The sequence below is a fragment of the Rattus norvegicus genome, chromosome 1 (assembly GCF_036323735.1).
Source record: "Rattus norvegicus strain BN/NHsdMcwi chromosome 1, GRCr8, whole genome shotgun sequence".
In the NCBI taxonomy this organism is placed as follows: domain Eukaryota; kingdom Metazoa; phylum Chordata; class Mammalia; order Rodentia; family Muridae; genus Rattus; species Rattus norvegicus.
The window spans coordinates 251,527,414-251,542,323 of record NC_086019.1 but is presented as its reverse complement, the minus strand read 5'-3'; the positions used below and the strand labels follow the sequence as shown (position 1 = coordinate 251,542,323).

The 14,910-nt window shown below is 48.7% G+C and overlaps 1 protein-coding gene across 3 annotated transcripts in view; it reads left to right on the top strand.

Annotated features, from left to right (window-relative positions):
• The window catches only part of Hpse2 (heparanase 2 (inactive)), a 699,168-nt gene extending 688,993 nt beyond the window's left edge, over nt 1-10,175 (top strand). For 2 of the 3 annotated variants that reach the window (XM_039085865.2, XM_063270025.1), the window contains exon 11: nt 7,516-10,173. In XM_039085865.2, the coding sequence (XP_038941793.1) occupies nt 7,516-7,681 (166 nt within the window). In that variant the 3' untranslated portion in view covers nt 7,682-10,173. Of the gene's footprint in view, nt 1-7,515 lie in introns of all 3 variants that reach the window. The other variant, NM_001415809.1, reaches the window with a different exon arrangement.
• Nucleotides 10,176-14,910: the final 4,735 nt, after the last annotated feature.

Here is a 14,910-nt window from a genome sequence, read left to right as displayed (position 1 = left end):
TGGCCACACATTTGCATGCTCTAGTGATTTTGTTGGCTTGGTGGGCAAGGCCTACGTCTGTGGTAATTGACATTGTACCTCACACAGAACCGTGCAGATATGAGTAATACCCTGTAATCACCGCTTAGTGATTGTGGCAAGTGTTCCTTACAGTGGGAAGAGGACATAGTTACCAGTGGAGTGAAGGCTCTGTAGTTTCTGTATTTGGTTTCGATTGTGTCCTGTGGTTTGAGTGTGATATGCCTATGACATGGGGCTTTGAGATGGTTGCAGAGTTAAATTTTCTTCTCAAGCCGCCCCCAGATGAGTCTCTAATCAGTATCAGTATAAATGCAGTGTCTTAGCTCATCCACGCTGCCAAGTGTGCGCACACGGTAGAATCCCGCTGTGCAGATTCTGATGGAACGCCATTCAAGTCACCCCCCCCCAGCCCAAACCTGCTACATACAGGGAAAGTCCATCCAAATCCCTAACATGGAAGCCGTGAGACCCCGTGCCGCAGGAAACCGTCCTAGCAGGCATTCCGTGAAGCGAGACTCCCCGTGCCGCAGGAAACCGTCCTAGCAGGCATTCCGTGAAGCGAGACTCCCCGTGCCGCAGGAAACCGTCCTAGCAGGCATTCCGTGAAGCTAGATCAAAGCTCTTCAGACCCTCGGTGTGCCTGCAGTGGGCCTTCACCCTAGAGGGGTGAGGGGAAGAGGAAGCTTTCTTCCCAGTCTTCCCTCTCTTCTGCTCTCCTCTCTGTAGCAGCCCAGCCAGTTGCATCGGAACTCAAATGTTACTGAACTGCTGCAGTAGGGAAAAGCCAGACTGCTAAGTAGACAACTGAAGCTGAAGGAAGGAAGGAAGCATAGGGAAGGAAGCGTCGGGTCACGGTTGAAAGAAGGGCCATTGGGGGGATAAGAGCGCTCCGAGAGGACCCAGAGCCTTGCCCCGTCCAAAAGACAGAATCATAAGACACAATCATGGAAGCCTTGGCCGCCATCGTCGATGCATCGGCATTTCTCAGGGCCATGTGAAAGGAATTTCCTTTCCTCTGCCTCTCCTGGAACAGAAAGGAAACCCACGGTTCTGAAACCTGGCTGGGCCCCTCTGATGCTCCTCTGGCTCTAACCTGGCACTGACCTGGAGGAGGGCAGGGCAGCTGCGCACACCAGTTTCCCAGCCCAGCTCGGGAAGCTGCACTAACAGGTGCGGCCAGGGGCGGCGGGGGACCCAGAACCCCGGAGAGCCTGGCGCCCAGGCCAGCGATTCCGCACCTGCGGCGAGATCCCCCAGGCACTCCGGCTGGGAAGCCCGCACCGCCCGGGAACTGCATCCCTGCATCGCGCGCTTCCCTAATATTGGGCCCCACTCCAGACGGGACCCCAGCCAAGGGGCCACAGTGCAGTTTGGGTTTGGGTTTGATTGATATTACGATTTGTTTCTTTGACACACTAAGCGCAAGGTACACCTCCCGGCCTTGGGGAAATGGGGTGAGGACAGCAGGGACTTGAGGACAAGTTTGGCTTCCTGGGAGCGACCCTCCCGCCTGGCGCTCCCCCTCGCTGTTGTATAGAACAAGAGTGCCCCCTAGTGGACAAAAATTAGTGTCGAATTAGTGTCGAGCTAGAAGAGAGCCAACTGTTTGAAGCACATACACACTAACCCACATTCTTATTTGTTCTGACTCCTGTCCCTGCTCCTTCTGTCTTGCCTTCAATCGCATTATTTACAGTCTAGAAGCCTACCGGAAGTAGCCGGAAAACTATCTAGACCTACACATTTAATGTCTGCAATCTAGACTGAATTCAGTTTCTGGACTTGGCAATCTGTTGTCTTTTCCTTCTGAGCTGTGGTCCTTCTGAATGCATAGTTACCTTTAATGTTCCTGTAATGTAGGCTGTACCTGTTGTGGACAGATAAGAGAATAAAGAGCAAGACAGTCACCAGCCCTCCTATCTGGGGTGAGGACAAGCAGCCACAATTTCACAGTCCAAGTCGAGGCCCAAGAAGTGCAGGGAATCATGGAACGGTTTTGAGGGGCACTTGTACCTGATCTAAAAAACAAGCAAGACGATCAAGGAAAGGAGTTAAAGGGCTGGAGAGACAGTTCAGCAGTTAAGAGCAGGTTCTGTTCTTGCAGAGGACCCAGTTTGATTCCCAGCGTGCACATTGAGGAGTTTGCAATCTCCTGTAGCCCTGCCTCCAGAGACGCTCTTCTGGCCTCCGTAGAGGCTTGCATTAGTGTACACATACCGCCCCCTCCATCCACACAAAAAATTAAAAATCAGTTTTAAAGAAGAAGACACAGCAGCAGCTGGGGGCAGCGTGTGAAGTAAGTTCCAAACAATAGAAACAACAAAGACAGAACCCTGAGATTAGAAAAACTAACCAGAGAAATTACAGCACAGGGTGTAGGAGGTGGTAGACAGGGATTAGAGTGGGTAGAAGTTAGAATGCACCTCTAAGGAGCTGGAGATGCTGATAAAAGGGCTGGCCTAGGGGGGCTTCAAATGACACTCTACGAGCCAGTGGATGTTTAGACAGGTGAGCGATATGCTCAGATATCTGTTTGTTCAGGATCATTCTAGATTAGGCATTGAACTTTGCCTTAAGCTAGCTGTTAGGTCTGGGGGGCCTGGATGACAAACAGTTAGGGCAAAGGAGACCTAGGGTTCATCTGACCTGTCTGTTACTCCATCCTCTGGAGAAACCTAAACTCAGTGTCTGAGGTAGATCTGGGGTCTTATTATCTTCCCTTCAAGGCCCCCAAAATGCCAGTCAAACCAGACACCAGCTCCCAAGTCTGCTTCTGATAAAACAACCCCATAAAAACACGCACAGAGACAAGGTTGCAAAAGGAGGTGGTCATTAGACTTTCTGCCCTGGGACCCAAGAGGATTCAAACCCCTACGACTGCTAAGAACCATAAGACATGAGGACCAGACACTGCAGACAAGCAAGAGGTGCAGTGGCCGGGCTATGATGCTCCCAGGGAGAACCGGGGGGCGGAGGTCTTGACTCTGAATTGACACATTGAATCCCATTTCAATTAACATGTAAAACTGAGAAAACAGGCTTAGAAATTGGAAAGTAACTCAAACTCTGTAAAAACAAAAGGCAATAAAACACAGTTGTCCCAATATTTGGATAGTTTAGGTACCCTGAGCAATTCCCGGAAGCTGGGAAGCTAAGGGAAATGGCTCAGCCTTGCTTGGCTGGACTGTCCAGCACTCTGTTGATGATAAGTCGGGACCCAGGGAGGGAGATGATGATAAAGACTGAATGATAAGAACATCAAAGAAAGAAACAAGATCTTGGTAAGCACCACCCGAAATCTGACAGACAGCATGAAATAAGAGGAGGTGGTCAATAGGCTAGCCCCGGCTTACCTGCTTACTAGTTCTGTGACCCTGCCAAGGCCACTTAACCTCTCTGACCCTGTCTCAGTGTCTCAGTGGCACGGTTACAAAAATATCAAAGCTTTGCATATTGCACAGGGCACTTTAGCCCTGTCATGAAGGCCAGGCAAGACTGTGGGTAAGGGAACCCCTGCACTATCAGGCCTGCCTCTCCGGGCTCTGTGACTCAATACGGTTTAGACCCTCTGGACTTCGATTCGCTCTTGTGGAACATGAGGCTGCTGCACCCCTGGATTGAAGGAGCCCAGGCAAAGCAAGTCCAAGAACCTCGCCTTTCACACCAAAATGTTCCGCAATCCATGGCCTGCTCTTTCACCGCGGATGCAATTGCAAAGGTGCAGATTCCTCACTGTGTACAGCGGAAGGGCGGTGCTGCATTTAGCGTGATATGATTTCACAGGTGATAAATATTCAAAGGAAAGCGTTAAGTAGAGAAGAGGACAGGAGCAGTACTGAAGCACGTTGTCCCTCTGTAATGGTGTCAGCCTAGCCAAGAGACAGCCATGCAGATCTTTTCTTCTGTCCTTTTTTCCTTCTTCTTCTTCTTCTTCTTCTTCTTCTTCTTCTTCTTCTTCTTCTTCTTCTTCTTTTGTGATGAAAAACACTAGCGATGATCAATGGCCTCCTGTCAGGTGGGAATAAGGTGTCTGTTGAGTGACTGTGAGAATCAGTGATAATTCAGATCTTATCTAACATCTCCACTGAGAGGCAGAGTAATTGCTAGTTAATAGAATCTATAAAGGCACTCTCTGCAAACCTCCAGGGAGCCTCTCTAAAGCACAGAAATTAATGGGGGAAGCCTAGAAATTTTGCAAAGGGTCCCAAAGACCATTCACTTGTTCCAAAAAAAAAAATGTTGGTTCCCTCCCTGCCTTATAAACCACCCCCCTGCACTGTTTTCTCAGCCAGTGAGAAACAAAGCAGTAAATCACTACACCACAGAGAAAGGAGGCTGAGGAAGCCAAGAGAGCCTCCCTTGCCCAAGGGTTAGAGAAGGTTGTCCAGAGCAACCAAGCAGACCTCAAGGGCTCCCCTTGGCAAGACTGAGAGAGGAAGGCCAGCTGCCGGCTAGTGGAGGCTTCGTCTCCCCAAAGGACCCAGAAATAAAACCTCCAGCCACTTGATTTGCACAAGCCGGAGAGAAGACACCCAGCTTCTTCAAATACAGAGGTTCCTTTGAAGCTCAGACAAATGCCATGCTTTCTCACACCAGTCTTTACCATAAAGTCTCTTCCTTGGGCTGGAGAGACAGCTCACTGGTTAACAGTGTTTTCTGCTCTCTCAGAGGACCAGCTTTGGTTACTAGCACCCAAATCAGGCAGCCTACAGCCGCTGAGAGTGGCCCACGCGTGTTCACATGAATAAAAATGGAATTATCTTTTCAAGTACAATAAAAGTGTCTTCCCCCAAAATAATGAGTTTATAACAGTTTTAAGTTAACCTGTATCTTGTTCATCTCAGCCATGCCCCCTGAATATTTTAATCCCACTGTACATTAGCTGCTTAACACTTTCCTCTGAAAAAATTCACTCCATCTATGTGTAAGGCATTTTTAAAATTCTAAACCACCTTTGCATACATATGTATTGGTGACGTCCTCACATTAACTGCTCATACCTCACCTGCCCATGCAGCCCACAGCCGGACTGAAGCCTGGAGACCCCAGGACTGAAAGTAGAGAGGTAGCCGGTCAGCATCATACGGGAGGGGTAGGAGGCGCCAGGCAGTGCAGCGCCAACAGAGCATCTGTAAGCAGGAGGCCGAGAGGCACGCTAGGAGAGGCAGGTACTCAGCTACAGTGACAGGGATGAAGGCGAAACACAGCGGACTTAGCAAACATTAAAGACAGAATAGGTTTGACTCTGGGATGCTGGCTGTGGGGGTTGGAGAAGTCGTCTCAGAAGACTCCCAGCTTTCTACTTGTGTAATGGCTATTTGGTGGCACTGTCATAGATGTGACAGGGTTTGAACTGGACCGTGTGACTTTGAAAACTCTGCGGGGCTGCTCAGTAGAAGTAGTAAGTCCAAAAGAAGGGCCTGGGTGGAGATGTGGCCTCAGGAATCGATGACTCGTGACTACTAATCAAGGTCACGGGTGAGGGTAACACCCCCTAAAAGGAACCCACGATCTAAGAAGAGCCAAGGATAAAGCACGGGACTCTGCATCTGGGTGGCAGGTAAGAAAGGAATGGCTCCCACCAACAGGAAGCAGTGTGCAGAGATGTTAGTGAACCAAGGGAGAGGAAAAAGAGCAGTGGGAGCTGGGAGTCGGGGGTGGGGGCGTGTTGCTCTGCAGAAAGGGGCAATGAGAAACTCAGTTCCATAGAGAAGCCAAGAATGACCAGAAGCAGAGTAGTCCGCAGTGACCACGAGAATAACAGCAGACAGGCCTCCCGTGGCCTGGTTCTTAGGCCTCCAAAGCTCCTCTGTGCTCTTAACTCACCTCATTTGCACTGTAGCTATGGGATGTTCTCACAGGTGCAGAAGCTTCAGGGCAGAGCAGGTAAGTGGCTGACCTCACTCCTAAAATTGGGGGGTTCAGTCCGTCTTGCCCACGCTCCTGGTTCTACCTCTAACCCGCAGTGAGGAGGTGCAGGAGGGCTGGTGCAGAGCAGCTACTGCTGAAGGTTGAGCATTTGCTTATCATGCTTTGCACTGCACTTCTCAGAACCCAGAGGCACGGGCACTCTGGCAGCATCCGAACCTAGAGCATGTAGCCTAGTTCCTTGCACTTGGTTCTACATATAAGGAGGACTGAGGTTTGCAAGCAGAGAGGTGGGATGCACTCAAGTGTGCTTTAGAAAGTTAATTCATGTTATTGGATACCCACACCACCTAAAATAAAATAAACTAGAAAAACATAACCTGGGGGCTGGAGAGATGGCTCAGCGGTTAAGAGCACTGACTGCTCTTCCAGAGGTCATGAGTTCAATTCCCAGCAACCACATGGTGGCTCACAACCATCTGTAATGGGATCCGATGCCCTCTTCTGGTGTATCTGAAGACAGCTACAGTGAACTTGTATATAATAAATAAATAAATAAATAAATAAATAAATAAATAAATAAATAAATCTGAAAAAAAAAGAAAAACATAACCTGCCCTAGGCTGCTTCTGAATCTGGACCCTTCCCCACTTGCCCCTCCAATACATAGGCGTCTTCGCAGTGACAAAGTAAAGGTACACCTGACATTTGGAATCAAGAGCTTCTTACAGATTTGATGAAGTCAATACTGCCCTTCACTCCACTCCCCTCCCCCACACCGTCCAGAGGGGAGTCTCCTGCCTATTCACTCACTCCCCGCTCATTCCAACAAGACAGTGGGCTGCTCCCTCTGCTCCGGTGGAGCCGGACTCAGCCCAAGTCTACCCATGTGGTGCCAGGCCTGGAGCTCCTCTTCCCTGCTCTGCATTGGGTGCCACCTAGAGCACATTCATCTCTGGGATTCGCTGCTCTATCAAGCATGGGTCCGATTACCTCTCTCTAAACCTGTCTGTCCTTCATAACACAGAAGGAAGAGCAAACAGAGGTCTCTATCTCAGGTGACAACATTCCAATCTCCTTATAGTTCAAGTGACATCATGCCGTGTTGTCACCACAGAGGTCGAGCTTGCACTGGGCAGTGCTGGTTGTCTGAAAGTGATCTGCAGCCGTATCTCCAGCCAGCACCCTGATCTGAATTTTTTCCCATCCGTATACCTGAACAGTATCAGGAAGAGATAAGAAGCTGCTGGGATCCTGTATCTTATGCCAAAGATGGCTGCCATTCCCTTCCATTCAGCCTAAGATGAGCTGTTTGCCTTTTCAAAGTCTGCTATGGATGTAGTCCCCTTCTATGAGCTGAAAATGTTTAGTTACACAGAAAGAATAAAAACAACCAGGGGATGCGAGTATGGTCACAGGGGTCCACATTGCCATGGGTTTTGTCGTTACTGCTACAGTGGAAACATCTATTACATATTAGATATACTCTCTCTTCAACTTGAAACATTGGAGCTGTGGCTTGTCTTTGTCATTTCAGAATTCTGAACAAGTCGCATGTCAATTCTCTTACCTGTCAAATTCAAGATGCAAGTATGTGATAATGAACCCCTCTCTCCCCTGCTGTAGGTCAGTGCAGCTCAATGGCCAGCCCTTAGTGATGGTGGACGACGGGACCCTTCCAGAACTGAAGCCCCGCCCCCTGCGGGCCGGCCGGACATTGGTCATCCCTCCGGTCACCATGGGCTTTTATGTGGTCAAGAATGTCAATGCTTTGGCTTGCCGTTATCGATAAGTCGCCCTGCCCTCTGTTCCTGAGCTACTGGTGGGCCTGCTGGACTGCTCTCTACTCTTCCACACCTGTAGCGCCCTTATTCCTCAGACACCCTCTTGGCCAACCAGCCTCTACCCCCATGCTGCTGGGGGCAACATAGACTCTCCAAAGGCAGACGAAACGTCATAGTGTGGGCTTAGTCTAGTAGGTGGCATCTACTCCTAAGGAAAATGTAGACCTCTGTTTCTATGTAAAGATAAAGACGTGTGTCTGTTTACACACAAACAGCTGACAGCAAGCTTCCAGTGCAGTGTTTCCAAACCAACTGCCTGCGGTCCTGACCACACAGCACTGTGACTCACTGCAAACCCCAGGCCCTAGCCTATGGCTGCTACCCTCAGCAGAGGTTGGGGGGAGCAGGGTGTGTGTGTGTGTGTGTGTGTGTGTGTGTGTGTGTGTGTGTGTGTGTGTGTGTGTGTGTGCAAATCTAATCCTCTTCTAACTCCTCCTTTGTCTGTTTCCTGCTGCTGCCTCGGGTTTCCTGACACCTCTCTTCCCATAGGGAGCTAATGGGTGAGTCAGCTCTGGCCTGCTGGGTGAGCTGTTTATATAATTTCCTGGCTGATGTATGAATGTGTGCATCTGGGTTTCTGACAGTGGCATCCATCACTGGCTAGTCCTCTGGGAACGGGTGCTTCACAAGTAGAATTACAGTCATACTCTAAAGTTAGTAAGGTTCTATTCCTCTGTGAATCTAGACTCCCTCCAGCTTGGAATGGGAGTCAGGTAACAATATTCATTGAGTGGAGAGCAATGCATTAGTCTCCACAAGAAGAAATCATCATTCTTCATGCTGCCAGAGGGAGAGAGTTGTAGTACAAAGAAAAAGCTCATGGAAACATCAAACACACACACACACACACACACACACACACACACACACACACACACACACTGATCCAACAAAGCAGTTTAGGCCTTGCCCTCAAACTGAAAGGATTTCAAAGACTCAAGACAGTAAGAAGGCTGTAGTTGTTCGATTGACCGAAAACCGTGTAGAAGAAGAAGGCGGCATGAATGAAGTCACTCACAGCCGACCCATTCTGCCTCTTCTCACATAACCGAGTCTTAGTGCATTCACTAGGAAGAAAGATTAAAAGTGACCATTCCGTCCTACTCAGGTGGGTGTGCTTAAGCATGGTGCGAAGTTGGCTCTATTAAGGAAGAATGGGGAACTGGTCTGAAAGCAAAGCAGATAAATGGTTGGTGGAAGGCTTCTGAGTCGGGCGGACAGGGGAGGGACTTAGAGTCCACGGCTGGGACCTTTACTTGGCTACAGGGTATGGGAGTCTTTAGAGACAAGCTGCAGTCACACTGACTTTCTGTGGACAGGACTGACCTCAGGAAACAAAAGCATGTGAATGATGCCACCTTCAAGGAGAAAGGGGACCCTTGACACTCCTAGGTGCCAGACAAGTCAGGGCACCATTTTGGTGTGAACAGACAGGCCTGGGGAAGCAGCGGAGACATGTCTAAGATGCCCAGAGAAAGGGTTTAGTCCCGTTTGCAAAGTGAGAGGCAAGACGAAGGTTAGACAGCAAGGTGCCCCAAGACTTTCGGCTTTCAGAGCTAGGAACTTGGTAGAGGGGAGCCACCCATCTGATTCTCCCTAGAAGGAAGACAGTGGGATTGGATTTCAGTGTGCTCATTTTCAGTATAGGAAGAGCATCACACAGTCGGCACACTAGGGCGTGCAAGAACAGAAGACTGAAGGCAGGCTGGACCCGTCAATGGTCAGCTCAGAAACATCTGGAAATGGTGGCCCATGAGCCTGCTCACCCAGCGAGACACCCAGGGAGCTTCCCTTCCCAGGCACCTTCCATGTAAGCTCTAGCACACACAGAAAGTACTGGCACTAGGGGTTGGAAGGAAGAGAGGAAGGAAGGAAGGAGGGAGGAAGGAAGGAAGGAAGGAAGGAAGGAAGGAAGGAAGGAAGGAAGGAAGGAAGGAGGGAAGGAACGAAAAGAAGAGAAAAACAGGTGGACCAAAGTCAGGAAGAATGTGGGAAGGGAAAAGAGACAGACTTTTTCCTTGAACATGTGTAAGAATCTCTTCTAAGTCCTTGTCTGGGGGCAGCTGCCGGGCCCCTGATTACAGTGAGGTGATCAGAACCCCTGATGCCAGGCCCTGGGCTAATTTGCTTTACATAATAAAGTTACTGTGGTTATCCCAAGTACTTGTGGGGTGTGGGAAGGGTCCCTAGGCTGCCAGTGTCACCCAGTGAAATGCGTTTGTTTAGGAGTCATCCAGAGCCTACCTAGTCCCAAGCTCAGTGGCCTTTCCTGTCACAGACTTGCCCCTCACCTGGTGGACTGCTCAGTATAGCCAAGACTTCCAGAGCCCCACACAAGCACATTTTCTGTAAATAGGGTTAATTCTTCACTAAGCCTCCCAGAATGTAGGTCATTTTTTGCTGCCTTTGTCTTTCTCTGTGAATTAAATGCTGCACCCAAGAGGTTGAAGGTTTGTTTGTTTTTGAGCTAATAAGGGGGAGGAGGGATGCAATGAAATTTGTCTTCAGAGCCCTGCGGTTCTGTCTTTAAACTGTCTCCAGGAAGAAGTATTTGCACTCCTCAGAGGGCACCAAGACACTCACCAGAACACCACCCTGCACCGCAGCTTTTACCACGGGGCGTCTGTCCTGATGCCCTGGGGGAGGAGCGGGAGGAACTGTTATTAAACCGGAGATGTTGCTCTTTACAGGGACTCTGCCTTTCCACATTCACCCCAAAGACAGTCTCCAGTAAACAAGTATCACAGCCCACAGCAAGGGAGCAATCCCGTGAGGCAGCTGGAGAAGAGTAAAGCAATCCTCCTCCTCCCGGCCTCTCCGGGTCAGTTTTCCTTCATCAAGCCAGATACAGCAGAGATCATGAGACTTAAGAGCCCTTCATTTTAAACCAAAGAATGGGCTTGTGGATGTGCGCACTGAAAGAGTAATCACGCGTAATGAGAAGTCTGTGCCTTTTGTTACAATGGTTTTCTGCTCCTCTTGCCTCTAGGAAGGGTTTCCTTTCTCATTTCTTATCACAAAGCCTCAGAATAAATTCTCATTGTTATTGGGAAAGAAAGTCCCCATTTTTCTAATGCTCTGCGAAAAGCTGCCTCTGTGGGATATTAGCATTATCTCTAGCCAGAGAAGGCTCAAGAATACCAGACTCAAGCAACTGTGAGACTGAAGTCCCGGGGCTCCCAAAACCAGGATTCCTTCTGCCATTCATATTCTCTCTCTCTCTCTGTCTCTCTGTCTCTCTGTCTCTCTGTCTCTCTCCCTCTGTCTCTCTCTGTCTCTCTCTGTCTCTCTCTGTCTCTCTCTCTCTCTCTCTCTCTCTCTCTCTCTCTCTCTCTCTCTCTCTCTCTCTCTCTTGGCTATGTCTGTAGTTCTGCCTTTCCCAGGAACTTTGTAAGCCCCCAGAGGGATGGGCTCAAAGCACTGTACTCTCAGGTAGGATAAGGGTTACTGATAGGTTCTGCCTGAAGGCCCTCCACCCACTTCCAGCACCAGGCTTGAACACTGGGGTCTTGAGGTGTTAACCACCGAGCATCTGTGGCCAGCATATTCTGGGCCAGCCCAGCATCTTCAAGTGTGCTCCTCATGGGTGCCGTGCATGCACACAGGATTCTGAGGCTGTGCCTTGCAAATCCATGCAGAGTGCCTTCTCTTCCCAAAACAGAAAGTCAATGCCTAATGTCTGCAGAAGGCAAGGCAGCCAGGTAGTTTCCTATAATGGTCAAAACACCAGCAGCAGATGGACTTTAATGTTTTGAGGTGCAAACAGAGCAGCCCAGAACGACAGTGATGGCTCTGAGAAGGCCAGGAAGGAAGAGCTTCCTCTGTGGTCTCAGTAGCACTGGCCCTGACCACAGCGCTGGTGGTTCCTTCCCAGTTGCTTTCTCTAGTTCCACAACCTCCCTTCTGCCAGTCACTCTGTCCCCAAGTGGGAGCCAGGGAACTCTGCTCTTCTGAGACAGAGTGAGAGCTCAATTTTAGAATTGCCTGTGCTCTTTTCTCAGGTCCTAAACTGAAGAGAAGATAAGTATTCCAGACAGAGGCAATGCCAGAGGAGTTGTCCTAGTATAAGGCCCGAACAACTCAAACTTTTAGAGTGAAGGACCGCCATCCCTTTGTGGGACACCCTTCTTCTCATCAGTATATAGACCATTGTCACCAGGAGGATACAGAAGGAACCTCCACACCCATCCACATAAACAGACAGGAAAGGGCTTAGACTCAGGGCTGCGGAATTTCAAAAGCTGCTCTGATGACACCCAGCCATTTATATGACAACAGCCACCCTTTCCTCAACTGTTGCCCACCACTGGCTTTCCCAACACCCTGTGTCCATCCCACATCTCAGGTTTGCCTGCCCTGCCGGGAGAGCAGTCTACCTCAGGTTTGAAGCAGGCTAGGAGTAGCTCTGATAGGTAGTGAGGAGGGCAGTGACCAGCCTCTGCCATCCAGGCTCACCATGGCAGTCACCTTCTTGGCCTGCTCCTCTGGGTTTCTCTGTAGAACACGCTAAGAACATACCGCCCCGACCCCCTTTGGTGGTGATGGTTGGTATTTCTGCGTCATTGGAGGTAAATGGTAGAGTCCACCAGCTCTTCCGTAGGCCCGCCATCTCCTTCCCTCCACCACTCAGGTTTGAAGTCTCTTCATCTGCCCACACTGAACAGTAACTGGTAATAGTAATGATGCCACATGCAAATACTTGCAAATTATGCTCTGGAAATGAAAATAGCCAACCACATTGACACAGCTTTCTTCCAAACTCCAGAGCAGCCCCTGTGAATGCTGGGAGCACTTGGGAGGAGCTAAGAAGTTTCCATTGACTGGCTCATTAATTCCTACCATAGTCCTGTTAGCCCTTAGTGGAAAGGAGTCTTTCTGACAAGCCAAGTCAGAATTGTTCCTCTTCTAATTATTATTCAGTAAAACACCTAGGTCCAACTTGTAAGTGTTGTGTAATAAATTACAATTTCAGAAGAAATAGAAAGAACCCTTGGTTTTATTCATCTGGAAGCTAGTAAGGTGAATGCAGGAGACCTTCTGGGGGAGGCTGTCTCTGCAGGGATTCTGACAGCCTTAACTTTACATCCAGAACACACATTACATTGAGGCTTTTGCAAACTTGGCGTCTGCAGGGAATTCAAGTCCATGAGGTAGTTTTTTTTTTTAATTTTAAAGTAATGATTTGTAAGAAATAAAGTATGACTGCTTTAACTGTCTGTTGTCAGGGTGTTTTGTGGGGGAGAAGTAACAGTTTTGCACACCACTCCTTGACCTAAGTCTGAGCACTTAGACTTGAACACTAACACACACTGGGGCCTTTGATTTCATGACATTGTCTCCGTGTTCTCCTCAAAGCTTTGCCTCAGCCATTTGATGCAGAAATTGTCTTTCATAACTCAAAGTAGATGACGTAGATGTATTGGTTAAGGAAGCTGGGGTTGTAATAATATGCAAACCCTACAATCCTGATGGCTAGCATGATCAAGGTTCTTGTCCATGAATCAGTTGGTGGGGATGTGAAAGGGGCCGTGGCTGTGTCCCATACAGTCAATCCTGTCTAGACTGACAGGAACCCACTGCCATCCTCAGCACTTTCCTTCAGGGCTACTGTGGATGCTGACAAGGGCCTGACAAACAAGGAGAGCGCATATAGGATCAAGTGGGAATAGTGAGGGACCTGGCCTGGACCGAGATAAACTGCCTTCCACACAAACCCATCTAGAACTAGGCTCTAGAAAATAAAGCCCTTGCCCGGGAAGCCACTTTCCAACATCTGCTTTGTGAGAATGAAGCACAAAATGCAGAAGGGTGCTGGGAGACTGGAGAAGCCAGGGATGGCACAAGACCTGGTTTGCTATCGGATGGTGGTTCCCATTTCTATGGTGATACCAAAGTCTACAGAACCTGTTACATGGTGCCCTACATGAGCTGCTGCTTCCTGCCCACTCCTCAAGTCCTGACACCCTAGATCTTAGCTCATTTTTATCATAGAACAACCAGCCTTGGTCCGTGCCTACCCACCAGTGAACAGTATTAGTACTAGATGCTGTGCCCCCCACTGGACATGTCAAAAACATATTGAAAACCCAAATGGTGTGTTACTTTTCCTGGAAAGATGTGAGCGAAGGCTATTCAGCCAAGACAGGGCACCAACTACAGACCAGAAAGACTCCCTCGAAGTCTAGCTTAACAACCGAACAGATTCACTGGGGTGACTTCCAGGAGCACTGACTGCTCAAGAGCAGCTGTACCACAGGAAACCCACAGCATAGAGGACACGCCATGAAGGCCACTCCCTGACCCCACCGAGTCTCCTCTCCCTAGCTTTCATAACCTTGGGGAGGGACCATGGAAATCCTATAATCTGCTGAGTTCCCAAGGCTTTCATGTTTTGTGAGCTTGTGCCTCTGAAGCTCTTCCTCCCATGCAAAGAGAATGTTTCCATTCAGAGGAATGAGGTATCGGGCAAACTGCAAGGTTGGCAGTTGGGCCACTAGAGGTCCAGAAGCTAGTCCCATCCACAGACCACGGCAGCTCTACCAGACCAGTTCTGGTCACTTCAGAAGAGAAGTCGTCCAGACTCTCTGTCCCCCAGCATCCTCATCTATCTCATCTATATAACGAGGACTTTATTATACCTATTTATAGGTACTAGTGACTGGGAGGAGACAGGAGATGCTCTGGAGTTTGCTGGCAGCCAACCTGACCAAAAAGCAGCAAACCCCTCATATACTCATGGCAACGCTTACACAGAGAGAGAGAGAGGAGAGAGAGAGAGAGAGAGAGAGAGAGAGAGAGAGAGAGAGAGAGAGAGAGCAAATACCAAATAATGGAATTTTTAAAATATATATATCTAATTTAAAACATCTAGAACATAAAGAATTCTTACATTCCAGTAATAAAGGCAATTTAAATGGACAAAAATAGATAATAAAAGGGGTAAAAGATGTGAATAAATATTTCTTTGAAAGCAAAAAAAAAAATTTTAAAGCTACACAAATGAAGAGAAAACCCACATTGAAGAGATGATCAGCACCATTCTTTAGTCGTTTGTAAAACGCAAGTCACTAGCATCAGGTAGCATGGACTAGAATGGTTATGAATTGTTAATAGGTAACAGTTATTCAAGCTTACAAACTGTTTGAAACGAGGGAAATGACCGAAGTCAGCAGGATAG